This window comes from Strongylocentrotus purpuratus, unplaced genomic scaffold (genome assembly GCF_000002235.5).
Source record: "Strongylocentrotus purpuratus isolate Spur 01 unplaced genomic scaffold, Spur_5.0 spur5_scaffold_9, whole genome shotgun sequence".
Lineage (NCBI taxonomy): Eukaryota > Metazoa > Echinodermata > Echinoidea > Camarodonta > Strongylocentrotidae > Strongylocentrotus > Strongylocentrotus purpuratus.
The window spans coordinates 2839272-2861393 of record NW_022145615.1 but is presented as its reverse complement, the minus strand read 5'-3'; the positions used below and the strand labels follow the sequence as shown (position 1 = coordinate 2861393).

At 34.9% G+C, this 22122-nt stretch overlaps 2 protein-coding genes across 2 annotated transcripts in view; one reads left to right on the top strand and one right to left on the bottom strand.

Moving 5' to 3' along the window:
- Positions 1 to 1306: 1306 nt before the first annotated feature.
- LOC576398 lies at positions 1307 to 8211 on the bottom strand. Its single transcript, XM_776713.5, has 6 exons — positions 8069 to 8211; positions 7398 to 7651; positions 6748 to 6893; positions 5937 to 6024; positions 4688 to 4824; positions 1307 to 3920 (listed from the first exon to the last, which is right to left on the bottom strand). The coding sequence occupies exons 1-6, from the start codon at positions 8134 to 8136 to the stop codon at positions 3573 to 3575; spliced, it is 1041 nt and encodes a 346-aa protein (XP_781806.1). The 5' UTR covers positions 8137 to 8211; the 3' UTR covers positions 1307 to 3572.
- Positions 8212 to 10967: 2756 nt separating this feature from the next.
- Positions 10968 to 22122, top strand: part of LOC576459 (ras GTPase-activating protein 1) — a 29108-nt gene continuing 17953 nt past the window's right edge. Inside the window, exons 1-8 of the mRNA XM_030976545.1 lie at positions 10968 to 11254; positions 13668 to 13817; positions 14600 to 14735; positions 15342 to 15412; positions 19486 to 19603; positions 20135 to 20166; positions 20453 to 20505; positions 21611 to 21758. Of these exons, the coding sequence (XP_030832405.1) occupies positions 11019 to 11254; positions 13668 to 13817; positions 14600 to 14735; positions 15342 to 15412; positions 19486 to 19603; positions 20135 to 20166; positions 20453 to 20505; positions 21611 to 21758 (944 nt within the window). The 5' untranslated portion in view covers positions 10968 to 11018. The remainder of the gene's footprint in view (positions 11255 to 13667; positions 13818 to 14599; positions 14736 to 15341; positions 15413 to 19485; positions 19604 to 20134; positions 20167 to 20452; positions 20506 to 21610; positions 21759 to 22122) is intronic.

The following is a 22122-nucleotide window of genomic DNA, read 5'->3' as shown; positions in this document are numbered from 1 at the left end:
ACCCTCTCTTTCACGGTAGAGTTTAACGGCCTTTTGTGCTAAAGTCACTAATTCTGCCCGAAGCTTTCCATTGCATATTATAATCTGTACAAATTACACTGATTGGCATCGATTTTAGCGTGCGTGAAAACTCTACACAGCGAACACAGGCGCTAGCGCCAGCGGGATGGGACTCTATACCGGAAGTTGTAGTGACGACCCGAGAGAGTGAAAATTACCTCGTCTCGCGAATTTCGAGATTTTCGTACCTATTTAGGGTAGCGAGAATTTAATCATTCACCACGACAAAAGCTCATCATGAAAAATGATTTTGACAAGGCTACAATAGCATGCACTAGAATAATTATGTTATGGAAGATGTCAGCCGGGACTTCAATAACAGTTTTCAACATCATTTTATTTATTCCCTGAACTATCAAATGATCTATATCATAATAGCAGAACAGTTATTAAATTAATTTTTATTTCAATGGTTCTTTTCCTTTAAAATGCTTAACATGCCTACTTTCATGAAGCCGTTAGCTTCGCATTGCAGAAGAGGGCGCCCGTCCAGAGAGCGACCTGCTTCTCAGGTGTATTGTTTCGCCTGGGCTAAAAATGTTTTTTATTTTACTTGCCCGCCCGTCCGCCCCCCCCCCCTTTATTTTTTGGTGTCTGCTCGCTTATACTCTCTTTCTCCTCCCTCCCTCTCTCTATGTCTGTCTGTCTCTCTCTCTCTCTCTCTCTCTCTCTTTCCTCTATCTCCGTTTGTTTTTTTCTCTCTTTTTCTCTTTCAAGTTTAATTCCTCCCCCTCTCTCTGTATCTCTCTGTCTCTCTCTGTCTCTCTCTCTCTCTCTCTCTCTTTCCTCTCCATCTCTCTCTCACCTTCTTTTATCTCTCATTACTCAAGAGAATAAGTACTTATAATTTAAAATCAGTTTTTCACTTTATTGCATGACAAAATATCTAGAATACATTTTGCCTTAAAGGCCCACTGCATTACTGGTAGCTACTTGTGCCCTCTATATAACAAACAATGCCTAATCGGTGACCATTGGTCCCCCATGATCCTCTTTTTCTTATGTTAACTGAGAGCTGAGTTGATGAAATAACCACCTGTCCAGTGACCTTGCAGAGCGGTCTAATCCCTCCTGTAAACTATGGCAGATAAGCTTTAATATAAAGTAAATATCCCATTTTCCAAAACAACCTTCTGTCATGAACATGCAAATGTACATAATGAGAAACATGTCTAGACAAGTCCTCATGTCTTGAGGAGAGAACAAAATGTTTAAAGATATCTAAAACAAAAGAAAATAAAACAACTTGAATGGTGACATCATTATTATTCTTGCATCAGGTAGATCTCGGCTTGAATTTAAAGTGAAAGGCAAATATACAGCCAAGTCAAGGGGGAATAAGGGGAAACAAATTGTAAGCAAGTTGATAAAAAGGCTTGGTTTCCTTGTAAACAGCACTTAACTTTCATATTTCTTTCCCTACTCCATCAACTTTAAGGTAAAATAGGTTTTCTATATAATGGCCAATAGCATATGATAAGATATTTATAAAGAGAAACAAAAAAACATATCCAAAGCAAAACAGCTAAATCTAAATATTCTATAGAATGGATTTTTCTGAAGCATCATTTTTCAGAAATATTTTAAAATATGATAGAGGTTTTCCAATATTCATACTGCTGCAAGGGAAAATGCCATCGACAAATATATCATGTTCAATCATAGAGCTCTTATGTACATATATATCTGATTTAATATATTCAAAAATAAGATTTTCATATGCACAAGTTGATTAAAACAACATTATTACATTTTTCACTTTCAGCAGTATCACTGCTTCAAGTCAGATCCAGACTTTTACCACACATTAAAAAAAAAAATTTTGAAGGAAGGGTTCACCACCCAGGTATTGCATGCGAGTCCATTCATATTGATTGCTGTTACTTCAGCCACAGGTGGGCAGAAAGGGGGGGGGGGGTTCAGAGAAGCAAACCAAAACTTAAATGATTTACGCAAGAGTATCAAACTCAACGTAATATATACCACATTGAATCGCCTTTTGAACGACTTTAAAGGCCTCTAGCTTTGGGGGATCTGAGTGTTACAGCATTCTTGAAAAGAAAATAACAAATCAAACAGGACTGCTTGTTTACAGCAGTAACCTAGAAATGACCCATTCCAGAAAATTCACCATGAAGCCCTGGTTTACAGAAGGCAAAGCTACAGATGAAGACAGAGTGTCTAGGGTGAGTCTACTCTGTCTGGTTTCAGTCCCCTATCCATAAATCATTTCTTAAACAAGAGTATTGCACGTCTTGTCTTCAGTCTATATGCAGCCATTGTTAATTATGTATAACATTCATCAGATGTCAAGGATTGGTATGGAAAACATCCAATATTCAAATTTTCAAAACAAAATCCCTCTTCATGAACTGAATCCAAAGACAGCATTGCTCTGGTATTATCAACAACAAAAATTACAAAGGTCAAGAGTCTACCAATGAAGTACACATGCATTCATATTAATTACATCATGCAAGACAAACAAAAATCCAACTGGGTTCATAAAAACTAATTTCATACAGTCTAAGTGTACTAAAAAAGAGATAATTTTTGATATTTGTTGATAAAATGTAAAATATGACACATTATGTTTCTGTTAAAAATTATGAAGTTTCCATTTATCTAACTCATTTTCATGGATATACAATATTATTGACCATTTCTATAAAAAAAAAATTGTAAAGATAGAACTTGGATGTTTTTTAATGAAAAATTAACAAATGAGATGTTACTGATTGGTGTGATTTGGTATTTCGCTGTAACTACATATATACTTTATTCTTCATCATGAATGTAAAGGTTTCGGGGTAAAGAAATTTTCTTTCATAGAGTAAAACTGTAAAAGATTTTTTTTTTTTAAAGCTGATACCCACACACAATAAATTAAAATGAGATTAGAATTGTGAAACAACATAGATCAAAACAGCTTCTTCAAGAAGGAGGCGCGATAGCTCAGTTGGTAGAGCAGGGGTCTCGTAATCGGCGACCCGGGTCCGAAACCAAGGCAATGCGCTAGTGCCCTTTGGTAAGACATTTTAATCCTCATTACCAGGTCTTTCGAAGAGGATCTAAATCTTACTAACTCTTAGCAGCCAGGTAAAATAACCATTAGATTATTACAGGACAAGGCCAGACCATGTTTATAATTCAAAGGTAGATTTAATACTACAGCATTTATTATGCGCCATCGATCTAGTAAACTATTCTGAGGCGCAGAGGGAGATTATTACCCTGGCTTTAGCACGGCGCTCTAGAATTTCAAGGAATTAATTCCTACCAGCTACCCATTTATACCACCTTGGTTTAGTGTGGCAAATGTAGATCAATGTCTTGCCGAAGGACATTAGTGCCGCAGCAGGACTCGAACCGCAGACTTGTGATCGACAGTTTGGTGACGTATCCACTTGACAACGACACCTCTCTTGAAGGTTGAGGACATTATCAGTCTTGAAGATTGTCATTGAATTGCGTTCCCCCGTTGTTCTGATGGTCTTATTCGTCGTGCAACATTAAGGCTTGAACCAAGATCCAAAGAATTTCTTGTACATGGAATCATCGTTTTCATCGCCTTCCTGCCTGCCTGGTCCAGGATACCTCCTAGAACCAGGCCAGGACATCCCTGGTCTCCAGACATGGGGTACATCATCAGTCCTGTCTCTCTCCCCTTCCAACCTGTCGTGTCCAGGACACCTCCTTGTAAAAGGCCAGTGTTGACCTGGTCTCCAGGGATGCATTCCCCAAGGTTCCATGCGTCTAGGTTCTGTGCTCCCAGGAGAGGGCTTATCGTCTGGACCTGTGGTCACAGTCGTTGTTACATTACCCTGACCATCACGTTCAGTCCGTCTGGTTTCAGAGGTCTGAAAGCAGAAGAAGAGAGGAGTTAAAGTAGTCACCCAACAACTGATAATTATGAACAAATTATATATGGATGGAAAGATTTTCTCTTGAAAAACACAAATAATTTGCTGGAAAATCATATAGATATCATAGAAAGGCATAAAATGCATTTTTGTGCCTAGCTGTGTCTTGCATGTGACGTCACAAATCTTGACACTCTACGGAGGACCGCTTAAGGCAGAAAATCTAGATCTCAAAATTAACATTTTGAGAGATGATTACTGTGGGCCCTAAACATATTTTGAAGAGGGAAGTTGTTATATTTGATCAGTAAGGCTTCCCCTTTGCAATTATATGAATTTTGCATCGATACAAAACACTTTTGATTCTTCTGGTGACTACTTTAAAGGTACTGCACAGATCCCAAAGAAAAAAAGATTCATGTACAAAAAAAGGAGTGGAAAAAATATTAGATTAACAAATTCAAGAAGAATCTTCTGAGACAAATAATGATGACATAAGTAGAGCTGATGATACACGAATCGCTCCCCATAGGAGAAAAAACCTATTGATCACTTGCATTCCACAAAATTGTATAATTCTTGAAATTAAAAAAACACTTTCTAGTCATATCAGAACAAGCTTCATAGTTCAATTATGCAGTAATACGGCTTCCTCTTTATTTTATGTTTTGACCTAAGATAGAAACGTAAATATTATCAAGCCGGTTTCTTGCTACATGGTAGAGAGAATTTAAAATCTAGAATTGAAGAAGTTGTACACTCACCCCATCTGGTCTTCTGATTGTCTGTATTGATATGCTCCTGGAATAAGAACTCTGTCGTTGATCTGATGATGGTTGCCTAGGTGATCCACCTCCAAACATTCGCTCCATCTCCCCTTGCCTGACAACATCATCCAGATCTGAAGAAGATGAAAGAGGAATAACTGAAGTTAACTGATTTGTTATAAAGAGCACATCTACACCCCCCCCCCTCCTTTCTAGAATTATAATATTCCGCTTTTATATAGCGTTTAATACATCTACGATGTCTCTAAGCGCTTTAAAAATATACTATTACCCTGGTCATTTGATTTAATACTTGTCCGCACACACTGTGTGCACCATCTCCACTCCCTGGGGAGTATTTCAGCCAGGCGTTACTTGACGCTCAAAAAAATGTTTGACCAACAATAACAGTCGCATCCTATCGGGTACCCCAACTCCTTCTATGTCACCAATCTTCTTCTTTCTTTTTTTAATGACATAAAAGAACTATCATGTGAGAAAGTGTTACATGCAATGCTTATTTGTTTTTTGTTGTTCTCGTTTACATTTTTTGTTACTGATGTTAAACATGGAATAAAAAATATATTTTTGCAAGAAATAAACTTCATCCTGAAGATACTTGGATCTGTTTCAAAGAGGAAAATGAAGCCTTTCGAAGTCCAAACCCTTACCTTCTTAGGTGGGATTTGCTTCCCACAGCACGGAAAGAGTTAATATATGTTTATACAGTATAATCTCCTGGGTGTAGGCCCACAGTTGTGACATCCATATAAAAAGTGATTTCACAGAATTTATTAAGCAACTTGATGGAAAGCTAATTTCAGGATGGAAAACTATTTTTCGGTGCATAAATGACTGTCTTTAGAGAAACATCTTTGTTTGCATGTTTAATATCTTCACCAGTGGACAGGCAAGATGGAATTTGATACAGACATTGCAATTTCTACAGTCTACTTAAAAAGTATGTATCAGTTGGTTTTTAAATTGTGATTTCAATGTTATTATTCAGCTTATTATAAAGGTGTGGTACACGCACACAAATCACTAATGATTGCAAACAGGTATGTCTTCAGTTGCATTGGATATGTTAGATCATTATGTATGTAAGGTACCCAAATAACTGTGCACTTTTCGCCATGCTGTCAGCTCATGATATTATCATCAACTCATGGGATAAACCCACCCATGTATCCTACTCAAGGCCATTCAATATTACATGTATATAAATATCATTCACAGTGCTCACCTGAATCTTTCTTTTCTGAAGGAGACAGCGAGACATTTTCATCGGGAGGGACAGAAAGAATGCTCTTTCCTTTTCTTAGCTCTTCAAACTGTATAATGAAAGTCAACAAAAAAGTAATATAATTTTTTTTAAACCACACTGTTGGAAAAGAATAATAAAAATGGGCATATAAAGAAGACAACTTTTACTCATTACTCAATATTTTCATTATTTAACAATATGACCGATGGGTATGAAATATCCCCTTAAAACTAACCTACGAGTTTCCTCATTTTACAAAGTCATAGATTCCACACAGAATAGAGTTTTTGTTTCCTTATAAGGGGTCCTTGTTGATATCTTATTGAAACATGGTTGTGGTGCCATTTTTGCCTGTACTGTTCAAGATGACTATATCACCTTCTGATATAAAAATAAAAAAGCTTTAAAAAGGATGAAAGACAGACCGTTCTCTTTGATTAGAAGACATTTCCCTCACTTATCTATACTTTGCAGAGCTCCCTAAGTCCCATTGTTTATTTGCTTGTCTTAGGTTGGGGATGTTTCCTTTGTCTTCTTCTATATTTTCTTTCGGGGGGGGGGGGTGACATGTTTTCAAGTAATCGCAATTTCAATTGCTTTTGTCACCCCTGACCAGCAGATTGTATCCTTCTCTCTCTCCCCTCCACTTTCCTAAAGCTGTTTGCATGCAATATGGAATTTCTATGTATTATCTGATGGTTATACTCATTGTATGTTTTCTGATTGGTCAAATAAATAATAATAATAATAATAATAATATTAAATGAAACAAAGTTTATAGAAATAATACCCATGAGAGTGGCTCCTTCAAAACAGTCTTTGGGGTGGCTGTGCCTGGCTCTGGACTATTTGTAGAATCTGGTTCTTTCAGCATTTCATCTCTTGGTGCTTTCGCCTCAGGTTGTGCAGGGGACGATGGAGAGATCCTGGGAACATCTAGAAGCGGGAGCCAGGTGGGAATTCATAAATAACAAAATCAAGTTTTTATTCTGGGAGGTAAAAGGAATGATTTTCACTCCCTGAAGTTTAAATGATTACTGTTTCATTTGAATATGATGGCCAGAAGAAAAAATACTGGTACCGGTACTTCAAATAATCATGGTTATGGAAGAAAATATGAACTCATGATCAGAACATTTTCCAATATTACATTGAAATGTTTTAGTGTTATTAGTCTTACTTTTTTAAAATAAGCTTTTTCAAAGCGGTTGTCTCCTAGTGCATCATCTTAACTACATATATTTCAAGCATGATACAAGATTTTGATGATTTTAATGTTCCTGCTGATGATTATTGGCATTATCATTCTTCTGTTTATCCAACTAAAAGGGGTTCATGACCTACCAGAATGTGGCTTAAACTTATTTCAGGAAACAAAGATAAATTCAAAGTCATTTATGGAAATGACTCCAATGAATTATCATCTTCATTAATTCTTACCTAACGGAGGAAAATCTGCAATACCAAAGCTTTTGAACATATCATCAAAGAGTTTGAAGAAGTCATTCATCTCGTTGTTGAACGAGAAAATAGCTCCTCCTCCTGGGAATGGACCTTGTCTTCCAGGTGGCCCCTCATAATTGTCGTCATCGTCCATGTCATGTGGTTGTTCACTGTAAAACCGACTACCAGGGGATGAGGGGAAGAATCCATGGAAAGGGGTCTGATCACCTTCTTCATCAAAGGTATTGTCCCTGTAGGAAGAAATAAAAAAAACCCAAATAGATCTCTAGATCTACTAATATAGTACTAGACCTAGACCTTCTATCTTAAATAATTTCAAACAAAAATTTAATTATTCAAAAATATCAATCAAAAACACACTCAATTACTATTAAAATGGATAGTTTTGCACTAACACGATTGTCTTTTCAATAATAACCTACTTTCTGAAGATTATAAGATTTTGAAGGGAGTCATAGACTCACTCACTGTTTTAAATTTCATTCTTCCACAAGTTGCATTGTTTGCGCCAGCATAGTAATGAACGTATGGGACTGATATACAAATAACCTACCAAATATGTGGATGAAAAAGACAGTTTGTAGAGAAGGTACAATAGCATAACAATGTCACCTCATACAAGGATATATAATTCTTTTATTTCTCACCTATTAACTCCACGACGAAATCCCGACCTTCCAAAAAATGAGTCGAAAATATCATCAAATCTCGACATCTTCAACACTGAACCTAGTAGTACAAACCGTCAACGTAATTTCATTACGCAATATAAAGATGGTGTTACGTTATGCAAAATCTAAAAGGAAAAAAAATAAACTGGTTTCGCGTAGGATATAAAACAATTCAACATTTTGACAAGAAATGTGTTTTGATGGTAAAACAATCTTAAGGATGATTAAATAAAAGATCTTCATCAATACGTCAACATGAAAGTCGAAACCAGTGACGTGTCTGGATCTTGGGTCGGAGTGTGTGTTGAGGGGGGGGGGGGCAAGAGATTGGTTGATTGATTGATGGATTGATTGATTTGTATTCGTCAAGCTTCCAACATAAAACAATATACAATAATAACAGATCAAAAATAAGTCAGCTTGAACAGGATAACCCACGAAAGCTCGAGAGCTTATTTCCAGTGGGGTCCCTTACAGACATGTATAAAATTAATAAGTTAAAATAGTAATATTTACAGACAGATAAGAAAAATAATATAATTACTTATCAAAGGTAATAATAATAATAACAACTTTAAACTGATGATAGAAATGATGATAGAATGATAATAATGATAATAAGTACAAGAAGAAAAATAAGAAGGAAAAAGGAGAGGAAAATAATGGTGAATTTGTAGAATTTCTATAACGTACGAGAGGGAGGGAGGCAAGGAGGCAGGGACCAATATTTCAGCAGAAAAATTGTTTTCTGGGCCCTGATTTGCCTTATGGCATCCGAGGTTAGGACGGCGACTATTCTCAATTCTTTCTTTTTAATATGATATATTTGTTTACAATAACCACTGTACTGACAATAATAACAGCGGTATTCAACACAATGAATTTATAATTTTTTGCGAGATAGTAATGTTTAGCGAGTGAGGAAAATTTGGAGCCATATTTCCTTTTGAATAACAGTTCTTGGACAGATACATCAATAGTTCAATATTATGATGTTTAAGGATATACATCCAATTTAATTTCATAACATCAATTTCCTTTGTCGTGCTTCAGTTGCTTGCGAGGTCGCATGAAGACCGACCTTCGGGTTAGTTTTTAATAGAACGTATCTATGCTTTATGAGGTTTCAAACGCAACTGAATGATTATTTTGTGCTTGAATAATGTTCTCACATCACTGCAAAGTCTTTCTTTAATATCACTTTTTATGACTGAAAATCTGTATTTAATTTTTTAAACATAAAAATCTGTCAAGGGAAGCACTGCCCTTGCCCCTTTCATATACGATAGTGGTCGCAACTTATTACCGAGTTGCCCATGCAAAATATAAATGGGGTGTCGGAGAGACGGAAAGGAGATTACTCGGGCGTAAAGAAAGAAAAGATGATCGAAGGAGGAAGAGAGGGGGAGCATATGAGGAAGGTGTTTGAGGATTGTCAACTTTAAAAACATAAAAACTTGAAGAGAGAAGAGAGAGAGAGAGGGGGCACAGAGAGAGAGAGAGAGAAAGAGAGAGAGAGAGACCAATATAGGGCGGAGAGAGATGGAATTTAAAAGAAAGGTAATTGTAAAGGAGTAGCAGCAGAACACATTTGAAAACTGAACGCCTCCCGGATGGGAAATTGTCAGCATATTGTTTTTTAATGGCTCTTTGTCCTTTTTATATCAAATACTCGGTACAAAAGAACGTAGTCCCATGATATGACTATACGAGGTAATTTTTTTTGTTGTTTTTGTTAACTTACTCAACTTTAATACTCAAATGCGTGGGGTCGCTGATAAAAGTCCATTATAATCCTACCATAATAAATAAGGAGACGCAGTACCAATCATTATTGATGACCTGTAAATGTTGTGATATTATTTTTGATGTAATAAAACAGACAATTAAAAAAAAAGTCTAAGGAGACGCAATGGCTCATTGATATAGCAGTGGTCTCGAAACTGGGTTTGAAACCAAGTCGATGCGCTAGTGCCTATAGGCTATCGGATAAGGATATTTTCTTCTCCTTCTTCCCTTTCTTCTTGTACTTATTATCATTTCTATCATCAGTTTAATGTTGTTATTATTATTATCTTTAATAAGTAATTCTTTTATTTTTCTTATCTGTCTGTAAATAATTATTACTATTTTTAAGTTATTAATTTTATACATGTCTGTAAGGGACCCCACTGGACATAAGCTCTCGAGCTTTCGTGGGTTATCCTGATCAAGCTGACTTATTTATGATCTGTTGTTATTGTATATTGTTGTATGTTGGAAGCTTGTCGAATAAAACAATCAATCAATCAAAGGCTTAAATCCTCATTACCAAGTCCCTCAGAGAGGACTTAAAACCCGTCGGTCCCCTGTTTGCTTACATGCAAGTATACACATGCTTTCTTAGCAGTCGGGTAAAACAAACAAAAGAAACAAACAAACAAGCAAAACAAAAATGTGGAAGTATACAAATGTAATTTTCCTATTTGATCTCCCGCCACATTTATGGTAAACTATATGCATGTATCATATAACAGTTTGTTCGACTTCGGAATAAAAAACCTCAGAATACAAAATTATATCCAATAATCTGCAAGAAGAACTTAATTAACACTATAAGAGTCTATTTGGGTTGAAGGGTGGGTCACAGATACCATTACAGGATCTTCTTGTGCGCGCTTTTGTCTGAGGGAAATTCCCTGCGAAAGGGCCTGAAAATATTGCCAATCATCAAAAATTAAAATATAAATAAATATTGTATATCTTTATACCAAGATAAATCATTCATTTTGTGCTTATAATATCACAAACTATTTGATATATTTTTATTTGACCAATATGTGGTTATCATGTTTTTATATGTGCAAAATTGCAGGATAAACGTTTAGCAAATTGGCACAACAACAAAGCTGAACTTGAGAGGCGGGGCTCGTGCGAATGATGGCTAATGTCGGAAACGCTGGTGGAGAGAGAGTGCGAGAGAATGTCAGCACACGATAATAATACACAATCCACGGAGACTTTACTGGTCAGAGAGCGACTTTTAGGAACATCAGCCGACATGCAGAACTCGGATGAATTTCAAGATTTGCCAGTTCATGATGATTTTGATCCATTTGAATCCTACACGGAACTGCCCGAAGAAACTGTAGATGCTAACTTGACGGCTCCCCCTGAAAATGAGTAAGTAGATAAAGCGTGGGAGGAGAAAATATCAGTGCTATTTTGTTATTGTTGCCCCCGATTGTCCATGTCATTCATCACTGCCCTGCGCACAAAGGAATTAACTTTCATTCTGTGCACACTGCCGCATATGATTAACATGAAATTCAATTCACTTTTTCTGTGTCGATCGTTCATTCTTTCATGCTTGTGTCTTTAAATAGTAATACCAACATGGCTATTATTGTAATAATCTGTCGCATTTGTAATTATCTGTATTTGATAAAGTATTTAACATTATCTTTCATTACCAAGAATAAGATTAGATCTAGTTAATTTTAATCTGAATTTTAAATTCTGGATATGAATTAGATGTGACTCAATCTGAGCTGAGTCTGAGTGGATTATAATTCACATGACTCTGAGAGTGAGAATGGAAGAAAATTAATTCAATTAACGATATATATTTAAAAATTACTAAAATAGCGGTCTGTGTCAAAAACAGATATTGAGAACAACAGACCCAGGAAGCTTGGAGTTGGAAGTTAGGCCTTTACGCTAGAAATGTTCACGTCTAAACTGTATAAAAGTTTTAAAAAAAGAATAACACTTGTGACAGTTGGTAAACAAACAATAATACAGATGCAAACATCTAAGATAAATTCATGTTTGCCGTTGACATGAGGTCTCAAAATTATTTTGTTTCCCCAGTTTTTATCTCACTAACCAAATATTACACACCTTCATCATACACACTATCATTTATCAATGCATGCTTCGATAGTCGATACAATGACACTGGGAGAGATAATATTTTTTTAGTAGACAGACCTCTACATCAATTGAATAGAAAATTATTTAAGATGATTCATCACTTCATGATAAATTCATGAAGGTTGTGGTAGTGCTTAGCTAGCTCTGCCTTAAAAATGTTCCATTACCTGTGAATGGTATGAGATATGTGGTAAATGATAAAAAAATTGCCGGGAAACCGCCTACTAATTGATATATTTGGTAAATTAGTTTATCTATTGGTGAGTGAGAGATAAACGCACGTGTCGTGCACGTGTGCGTAGTCCCATATACATTTTTCTGTGTACAGTGCTTGTAGCTTTACAAAGACTGGGCCAAATTTCTTATCATTTTGATGATTCCAGAACCTTGCAGTACACACCAATACCTACATGTATGCTAGATGATCAACCTTTTCTGATCCATTCCACAACGTTTCTTTCATGAAATCGCATGAACATAACTGGTCTTTATCTTTAATGCATGGAAACTAACCGAAAAGAAGAATGCAAAATTATTACTGTTATTATTACTATTATAATTATTGTTATTATGAGAAGTAGTAGTAGTACAAGTAGTAATATCATCATTACTGTAATACAAATTCTTTTTTTTTAATTATTGTTATTACCATTTTTCATTACCATTATTATTTTCATGTTGTTTGTGTTTTGTTACATGTAGTTATCTAAGTTTTATTTATTTTTTGCAAATACCTTGTTCGTCAGGTCAATTCAAATGTTCATAGTCAAGCCATACCAATTGGATAATATTTCCATATTATTCTACATGTACATTTGTAAACGTAGGGCCTACATGTATTTTATGATGACCTGGATATAGTATAGGCAGCTAGACCGATTTGTTTACTCATGAAATCAAAGTGTCCCGGGAATATTGGGAAATAAGTGGAGAGAAAAACTCAAGTCCTGGATTCTGTTTTCTTTGTGCTATGATGTACCCGGTACATGTAGGTTTAATCCCCAGGAAACGATAAGTTGGAAAGCTGATGTGCATTACGGAAATCATTTGTACATTACTCGCTGTATTTCTTTTTAAAATATAATAACAGTACATTTAGATTATTTGCCAAGAAATGAAATGTAGTATCATATTGGTTTTCCTTCATTTTTTTTTAAAATTTCCTGGGGGATTTTTTTTTTCAACTCTTTTCAAGAGTTAATTTGATACTCCTTTGGAAATGATTTCAGTACTGATAGGATGGGAAAAGGGGGGAATTATTTTTTTCTAGAGAGAAATAATTTAAGTTTAAGATGTAGCAAATTATTTCTTGAAATCAGAGATTTTTGGTGTTGGTACGGTTTTTAATGTATCTTTCATGTTGTTGGTGCTGTTTTTTATTCAATTTTTTTAATTATTATAATAATGTATTCAATTTTTTTTAGGGGTGGGTTTTTGCAAAAAGATAATTTACATCAATGTTTGATAATTTTATGGGCTTTACGTAACTTCATGTACATGTACTGTGTACAGACTACAGTATACAGTAATGGTGTTTTGTTCAGAGTTGAGGATACAAGTTGATTAAAGTAGGTAATTTATCACTGAAGCATGTGCTATAAGATTGACAAATAAATTGTTATAAGTGTCCCATCATTACTATTTTTTTCAATTTTTCTAGATGGTACCATGGATGTTTGGATCGACAGTCGGCCGAGTTGCGACTCAATGCTGCCGACAAACCAGGGAGCTATCTAGTCCGAGAGAGTGAGCGTAAACCAGGTTCCTATGTCTTATCCTACCTGGGACAGAGAGGAATTAACCACTTCAGGTAATCATTCATCCTTCATTTCTACATTCATATATTTATATTCATATTTATTTCATTTCCAACAGAAAGGTAAACAAAGATATTACATTTTTTCATACATTCCGGTTATTCATTTTTTCCGGAAACTATACAAATACACTTTGCACATAATAAAATTATTACAAGAAATTCTTACTTTCTGAGGAAATGGGGGGGGGGGGGGGAGGAGATCCACTAAAAAGCAGTACTACATGTATGTACATGCATTGGCATAGAATGTGCCAAGCCATTTAAGGGGCACTTACACTGGGGTGGAGGGGGGCACATTGGTTTTATTCCATAAATGAAGAGCGGTAATTAATAAATAATTGGAGTTATAGTGCGGGGAGCATTTTCTTGAAACTGTCTAAAATTCTAACTTCTTGGACATCCCATTGAGACGTACATGAACATACATGTGTTATAGAATTAACACATATTTTTATGGGATGTCCACAAGTTTAGATTTATGCATGTTTAGAGTAGCTGACCACATGAAGGAACCCTGTCATCTTTTTTACATGCCAAGCTGTTTCCTCCTCTCTCTTTCCGTTTCCCTATTCTCATTCCCTTTTCCCTATTCTCATACCCTTTTACTTTAGCCATTTGTGCAGCATGTTGAGCTACATTTACATAATATGCAGAAATTGATAATACACCATGTACATGTTCATTAATGATGAAGATACATGTACATTGTATGTATGACTGTTGTTCCCTGGGAAAACTAACAATGATCGATTGATTTTTTCAAACATTTTCAGAGTCACTGCTGTTTGTGGAGATTTCTATGTGGGCGGTCGTCAATTTCAAACTCTACCTGAATTGATCGGGTACTACACTCACATATCCAACATTCTCAAGAATGAGAGATTACAATACCCTGCACCTCCGCCAGAGGTAAGTGAAAAATGCTGATAAATTGATTATTAGTGAAGCTGATTTAACATTTTTTTAAAAGTTATATCAGACATACACAAAGAAAAAACAGATGAGGATTTAATTTACAGCGGTTATTTAGTTTTGTTTTACACAATAATACTTTTAATAATTATATCCCATTTCAATCCAAGTTCATTTCTTGTCATTCAGTTAATCTTTTTTTTTAATCAAATGTGGCAATATTCATTCAGCTGTCTCAAAGAGGCACATGTACATGTATGCCTATAAATGCCTCATAATTTCATTCAAATTAATACAAATCTAAAATAGAATGAAGTTACATTCTTACATGTATTTTCAAGTTTGATAAGTGCATGTACATTTCATTTATTTACAACAAAAATTTCCTCATATTTGATCTGCATTCAATCTGAATTTCAACACAACTTTCAAATTCATTTGAACTACCGATATATACTCAAGTACAGATATCTGATAATTTTGTAGATTTCATAAGAGATGGAAACCATGGAATTAAATTGGGTTATCTCATGAATCTTAAAAACTGGTATTTTAAAGCATTTTGTGCTCATGAATGTTTGTGTTTTTAAATTGATTTTACAGCCTGTGGATGATAAAAAGAAAGTTGTTGCAACTCTTCCATACAATAAGGTCCCTGATACTGATGAACTAAGGTGAGAATTTTTTAAATTTTTGTTTGTTATACTCATGTATGGTACTTATTTGTTAAATTCTTTCTAGATGTATACTTACATACAGTAGATGGTCAAACGTTTGAAACCAAATGCTGATGTAGAGTTTGTAAATGTTATTGCACTGCAATATGTCTGAGTTTGATATTGAGAAAAATATGGAAATATTTTGAACATTTATGATTCAGATACTGTAAGACCAGAAATGTTCTTGGCATAGAACTCATGAATTCGTAATGGGAACCATTCTTACAGTAAGGAAGAATTAGTGCAATGATGTTTTTATTTTCACCAAAACAACAAAAAATGTGATGTGTACCACATGCAACGTCACAAGCAATTTTTTATTTACAGTAGTCCCTGTAAAGTGTAAACAGCCACTACTGAATGTCACAAGAATATGAGATGAAATGAAAAATGTCATGGATCAGATGATTCATGATTGATTTTTGCATATTATTTCTTAGATGGCCTCTTGTATGATCCGATGTTGTGCTTATTTATGTTCTGGCATGTGGAAATGACATGATTGCATTGTGGTATACAATATATTATGCATGTGCATGGAGCTTTGAATAGTAGAAACATTGAATTAGTTTTTTCAAAATATAACTCCTGTTCATTTAGTTTATGACTTAAATTGTGGGAATATTGGTTTTTAAATTCAAATGAGGAAAATGTATGGAGTACATGTGTATCTGTCATTGACTGACTGACATAATTGATCTTTTTACAAGTTTTTAATTTCTCTTTTTTTGCAAGACGATGAAGACATTAGTCTTCATTGAGATTTCAAAAAGTCTTGTTTTTTTGCTATTGAGAACAAGTTATCCTTCGAAATCTCTTTATACATGTGCTGTATATGTATGTCATTATCGTATTAGCTATGAAAAAAATACTTGTGCTCAAACGCAGAAATACATATGGGACTAGAATATGCAGGAGAAAGCTATCGTATGTCATATATTTTAAGTAATGGATGCAAGATTCTTTCTGTATATCCACTATGATTGATTGTTATACTGTACATACTGTAGGTTGCATAACAGGAATACATGTAGTACTCGGGAACAGGAAGGACATGATAAAGACATATGATCATGGTTCACTTTATCCCACCAGCATTGTTTCGCACAACTTATTTACTTGTAAGTTGTACATACCTGTACATGTATGTGCAAGCTTACTGCAGATATCAAGGATAATCATTGTATTATCTAGCTCAGTGCTACATGTAAAACCTGGTGTCCTATGTAGCTAGACACAATCGTCCATAGATGAACAAAATATCCAAAATGTTGAGGAAAAAAATTAGATTTAAAATCCTTTCTTATGTAAACCTTTGTTTCACAATTCTTGTAAATCACATACAGTATACAAGTATGTTGTATACAAGTATGTTGTATATCAAGTAGTATACAAGTATGTTGGATTATTTAATTCAGGGAATAATTTTCCTGGTATCGCATCGCAATTTGCTATGCATTTTTGCATGACTGCTATACAAAATATCTTTTGTGTAGCAGTTTTCTTCCATAGAAATGTACAGAATTTCATTTGAAATATTTATCCATCGGCTGAAATTGCTAATCAAAAAATTTGAGGAAAATTATTCCCTGTAATTTCTGTTATATCTGTTCATGTTCATTGACATGTTCCACTTAATTAGTGTTTATTTACATTTTGTATAATTAATCATAGTTAGCTCACTTACAGTAGCTGTATACATGTACAGTGTATGTAGGGGGAATTGTGACAGTTCAACAAATCCATGTTTCCAACTAACCTCGATTCGCTCTCCCCTGCTTCTTAGAAACCTCCTGCATTACTTGTGTGTGAGTCATGCTGCTGTGATGTAAACTCCAGTTATATGCAGAATGCATACATGCATGCGCATGTTCAGGTGTATGTGTAATCTATGTCCTTTTTGCCATGTCTTCCTGATATTTGCAGGTGGAACTAAAATGATGAAATGTGCGGATATGTACATGTTCACTTTAGCGATCATTACTGTTTGTACAAATTCTGCATATTTGGTTATTTTAAAAAAAAGTATTCCAATTTTCTTCTAATGAACTATCCTTATAGTTACTTCCAACAAACAGCTTGAAGATCGTACTTGAATTTATTCATAAATAGTTCAAAAATAGTTCAAAAATAGTTTTACAGTAAAAAATAGTAAAAATGTTATATATAAAATTGCAAACCTACGGTAATTTTTTGGTTTTATCCCATTCGGTGATTTTATTCATTTAAAAACCAATTCACAAAAATCTTACTTTAAAATGCCTTTATAAAATATTTAAAATTTACTTTCACTGTTGAAATTGCCTTTCAACCCCACTCCCCCCCCCCTCCCTCTCTTGTCTAAATTTTGTCCCATCATGCACATGAAAAAATATAATCATACAGAACTTAGGAGCTTGATTGTTTTCTACGCAGAAATTTTGTAAACGCAATTTGTATAGTGAGGCACGGCTATGATAAACGATACAAGTATATGATCACGTAGGCAGATGATTTTAATATGTCTAGGTTAGGTTTGAATCTTATCTTTCCTGTTTATTAAAGTCCCAGGTCTGTATTATTTGTTGACATTAATACAGTTGTAATGGAGAGATATAAACGCCCACCTTCCCCACCCACGCACATGGGAACAGGCAAAACAAATATTATAGTTAATATGAAAATGCAACTTTATTTATGGCATGACCTTTCTAAAGCCATTCTGAGCACTTTAAGATATGAAAAGAGATTGGATAAATTTGTATCTATATCTGTCGACTGTATCTCGTCTCTGTCTATCTCATCTCTGTATGACTATGTGTCTGAGATGTATGTATGTTGGCACCAGTTGTACATCTGGGCAAATTGGGTTCACTATTTGGTGCATTAGAACATGTGTTTTTAACTTTAGTATTATATAGTGTAATGTACATTATACACAAAATATTTACTCTGTATTGTGTATTCATGTATTTGGCGTAACAAATACATGTATAAGAAGTAAATGTACATGTACATGTAGATTAATGTATCAGTCATTTTTAAATGTTTTGCAATTATTGTTAACAATGTTATGTACATTACAAGTACCGGTAGTATACAGTACAGATAGTGAGATATATGTCTCTTTTAAAAAAGAAATTAATAAATTGTTCTTAACAATTTCTCTAACTAATTCAAGTAGTGACATGTGCATGCACATGTACGTGTACTTGTATTTTAATGTTGTTTTGTTGTATTCTTTGTATTATTATGCTATGTTTGTATTATTTATTATGTATCATCATCATGACATTTAATGTGTTATACTCTCATACCCCTGAAGGGAGTCGCAAGAGTCAATAAATTCTATTACCGTATATTCTATTCTATTCTAGTAAATGACAGTACAAGTACACATGCATGTTTATAGGTTACGGTCAATATGTGCAGAGATGCTTACATTGTACAGGTGCACCTGTTTAATTCACTTACCAGACTACACTAAGAGGAACTTCTGTCATTAAAATATACTGAATTCTGCAGTATCTGATGTACATGTGCAGGATATGTAAAATTTAACAGCAGGTACATGCAACTACATGTACAGTGTTTTGGGCGACAAGTTATCGTTAATCTATAAACTTATCTAAAAGGAAATTTTCTTTTTTTTTCAATTTTGATTGATCGCACCTTCAAAAATTAATAACTTTCTTATTTTTCAATCAGTGTTTCCTCAAACTTCCAATGACCTGTTCTCTCATTTTCTGCTTCTATTAAAACCAACTTAATTTCAGGGTGGACTTCCCCTTTATTAACAGGTACATGGACATGTATGTATTTTATTAATTATTCTGTTTAAGTGCATGGGAGGTATTTATGGTGTACAAAATGCTTGGAGTTGAATGGCTATAGGCGACATCACAGTGTACTGAAGGAAATGGTATCATTGCAAAGGGGCATCAAAACTATTTGATGAGTTACCCTGGGTAAATAAAACAAAATGAATAAATAAATAAATAAATCCCTAATTTTATCTATCTTTTCCATTTCTTTAATGATATCTTCAGTTTCAGTGCAGGGGAAGTGTTTGTAGTCCACAACGAGCTTGGAGGTGGATGGTTGTGGGTGACATCACAACGGTCAGGAGAGAGTGGTATCATTGTACAGGATCTTGTTAAACCCGTGGTAAGTAGCGTCCTGTGGCTTTGTAAACCTATCACATTCCTTCCTTTGTCTCTGTTCCTCTTCCCCTTTTCTCATCCCTTTGTCTCTTCAGTTATCATGTCTGTATTTCCTCTACATGCCAATAGGGCTACAAATGTACATGCACCCTACCCCCCCCCCCCCCCCAAAAAAAAAAAAAAAAAAAAAAAAAAAATTACCCAAAAATATTATGTAATGTTCAGTTTTTAATTTGAGAATATAAAGATGTACTATTCTGTTTCAAGTTGTATTTACATGTATTTACATATGTAAATCTGTCTCCCAAGATGCTACCCACACTGGGTGGGAGAGCAAACTCTGGAATTACCTATTAAACAAATCTCAAAACTCGCCTCTTTTGTTAATAACATATGATTGTAAAGCACATTTGACCATGTATATGGAAAATGCACTATATGAATACATTATCATTATTATTAGTATTTAAAAATATATGTATGTGCATGTACAAACATTAAACTGATTTGGTATGTTTCTTTCATTATATTTTAGGAGGGAGAAATAGATCCTAATGAGGGCAAAGTGTAAGTATTATTTGTCAAGACTTGTACCTACATGTATGAATATATGAAATATTGAATGTTATTGATATTATTGAACTAGGTTTAGGGAGACAAAGCACTATTAAAAAGAAAAGAAGAAGAACAAGATGAATACGCTCTTTAGGGATTTTGATATCTCTGTAAAGCTACAAATTGAGATATATACAGTACATGTACATTTGAAGAACAGCAGATATTTCTTGATTTAGTCTGCAATATTTATTTTTTATGTTCTAATATTTTATTTTTCAATGCATCATTTCTACAGATGGTTTCATGGCAATGTGTCCAAAGAAGAAGCGGCTGAAACCCTTTGGAAAGGTCAGTATAATAAACAGAGGTCAGGGGGGTGTTTCTTAAAGACTAAGATCTACTTAAGTTGAACTTGAACTATGGCAGGCGATTTATGCTCTTAAAAAGTCTTGAACCAGATATAAAATTAGAGAGAAAAAAACCTTAGAAATGTTGATCTTTATTCTTTAGATGATGTTTTCCCTCAATAATAAAGTATCAAAAATGTGAATTCTGTAGATTTGTAACGTCCCTTGAGGAACCAAAGGTGAGAGCAACCAGTGGCATGATTGGCCTGCCATAGTTCAAGTCCAATTTAAGTCAATCTTAGTCTTTGTGAAACACCCCCCCCCCCCCAGGATTCATGAAGGTGTACTGACTTTACTAAAGCTCATGTTAAAAGTGGATAGAGCTTGACCACTGATTTTTCGAGCGCCAAGTGTCAACCTTTTCATTCAGTTATTGTTACTTGAGTCTGGAAACCAAATCAGTCACCAAAATTCTGGTTGTTTCAAAGGCAATATCTCCCTTTGATTTGTATTTATCGTTAAATTATGCGTGAAATACGTTTCATGGTAACACCGTCCACAATATATGGTACATGTACATGTACATGTATGTATATTTAGACCAAACTTATAGTAGATTATCTATGTTCTTGGGAGGTATTTGACGTTTGCAGGATAGAAAGGGTAAGCTAGATAAACATGTATGCGCAAATCAACCACTTAAATTTCTCTTTCTCTGAATTAAGTTAAATAGTACATGTACATGTAGAGGTGTCGTGTTCCAGTGGATATGTCCCTGGACTGTCGATCACAAGATCCGCGGTTCGAGTCCCGCCGCGGCATCAATGTCCTTTGGCAAGACATTGATCTACATTTGCCACAATCAACCCAGGTGATGTAAATAGGTACCTGGCAGGAATTAATTTTTTTGAAATGCTAAAGCGCCTTAATGGCAGCCGTGCTAAAGCCAGGGTAATAATTGGGAGTGCCAGGACTGTCAAGTCTGACGGACATGAGCGACAGACACGAGCGATTTACTAGAACCCACTATTATTATTATTATTATTATTACATGTGCCTTACATTTTGATTTTATTATTTTATATGTTTGTTTTTGCTGTTTAAAGATGGAGATATTGGAGGTTTCTTGATCAGAAACAGTGACAAGAACCCTGGCGATTACTCGCTCTCCTTCCGAGGACCCAACACCATTCAGAGGTTCCGAATCCAGAAACAACAGCGCCAGTATGTCATGGGAGGCAGATACTACAACAGGTTGGTATGGGAAGACGTGTGTGTGTAATTCGGTTTTTTACAGATATGTATTAATCAGATATGATTGTTTACGTCTGTGGACCGACCTTTAACATCACCATCCGAAAGACGTGAATAAGTTTTGAACCAGGGTCTGCCTGAGTCAGTTTGTAGGCGAAGACAGAGAGCAAACCAAGTGAAGGTCCCTAAACCAACTTACATCTCCATAAATGGTATGGGAAGACTGTTCCTAGTGACATTTTGTAATGTAACTCCACATGGTTTAGTTTCATGGAAGATCTTAAAGAGGTTCTTTGGCACATGTTCTGGCATCAGTCGCTTTGTTGACATTTTTTCTACTCTAACCAAAAATATCCCGTTTCAC

Bases quoted from the DNA above. Each gene is read 5' to 3' on its own strand.
- LOC576398 (XM_776713.5), bottom strand. From the start codon at position 8,136: ATGTCGAGATTTGATGATATTTTCGACTCATTTTTTGGAAGGTCGGGA. The intron at 4,825-5,936 runs GTGAGCACTGTG...CATCTTCTTCAG, and splicing joins TTCAGAAAAGAAAGATTCAG to ATCTGGATGATGTTGTCAGG. The intron at 3,921-4,687 runs GTGAGTGTACAA...TTCTGCTTTCAG, and splicing joins CAATCAGAAGACCAGATGGG to ACCTCTGAAACCAGACGGAC.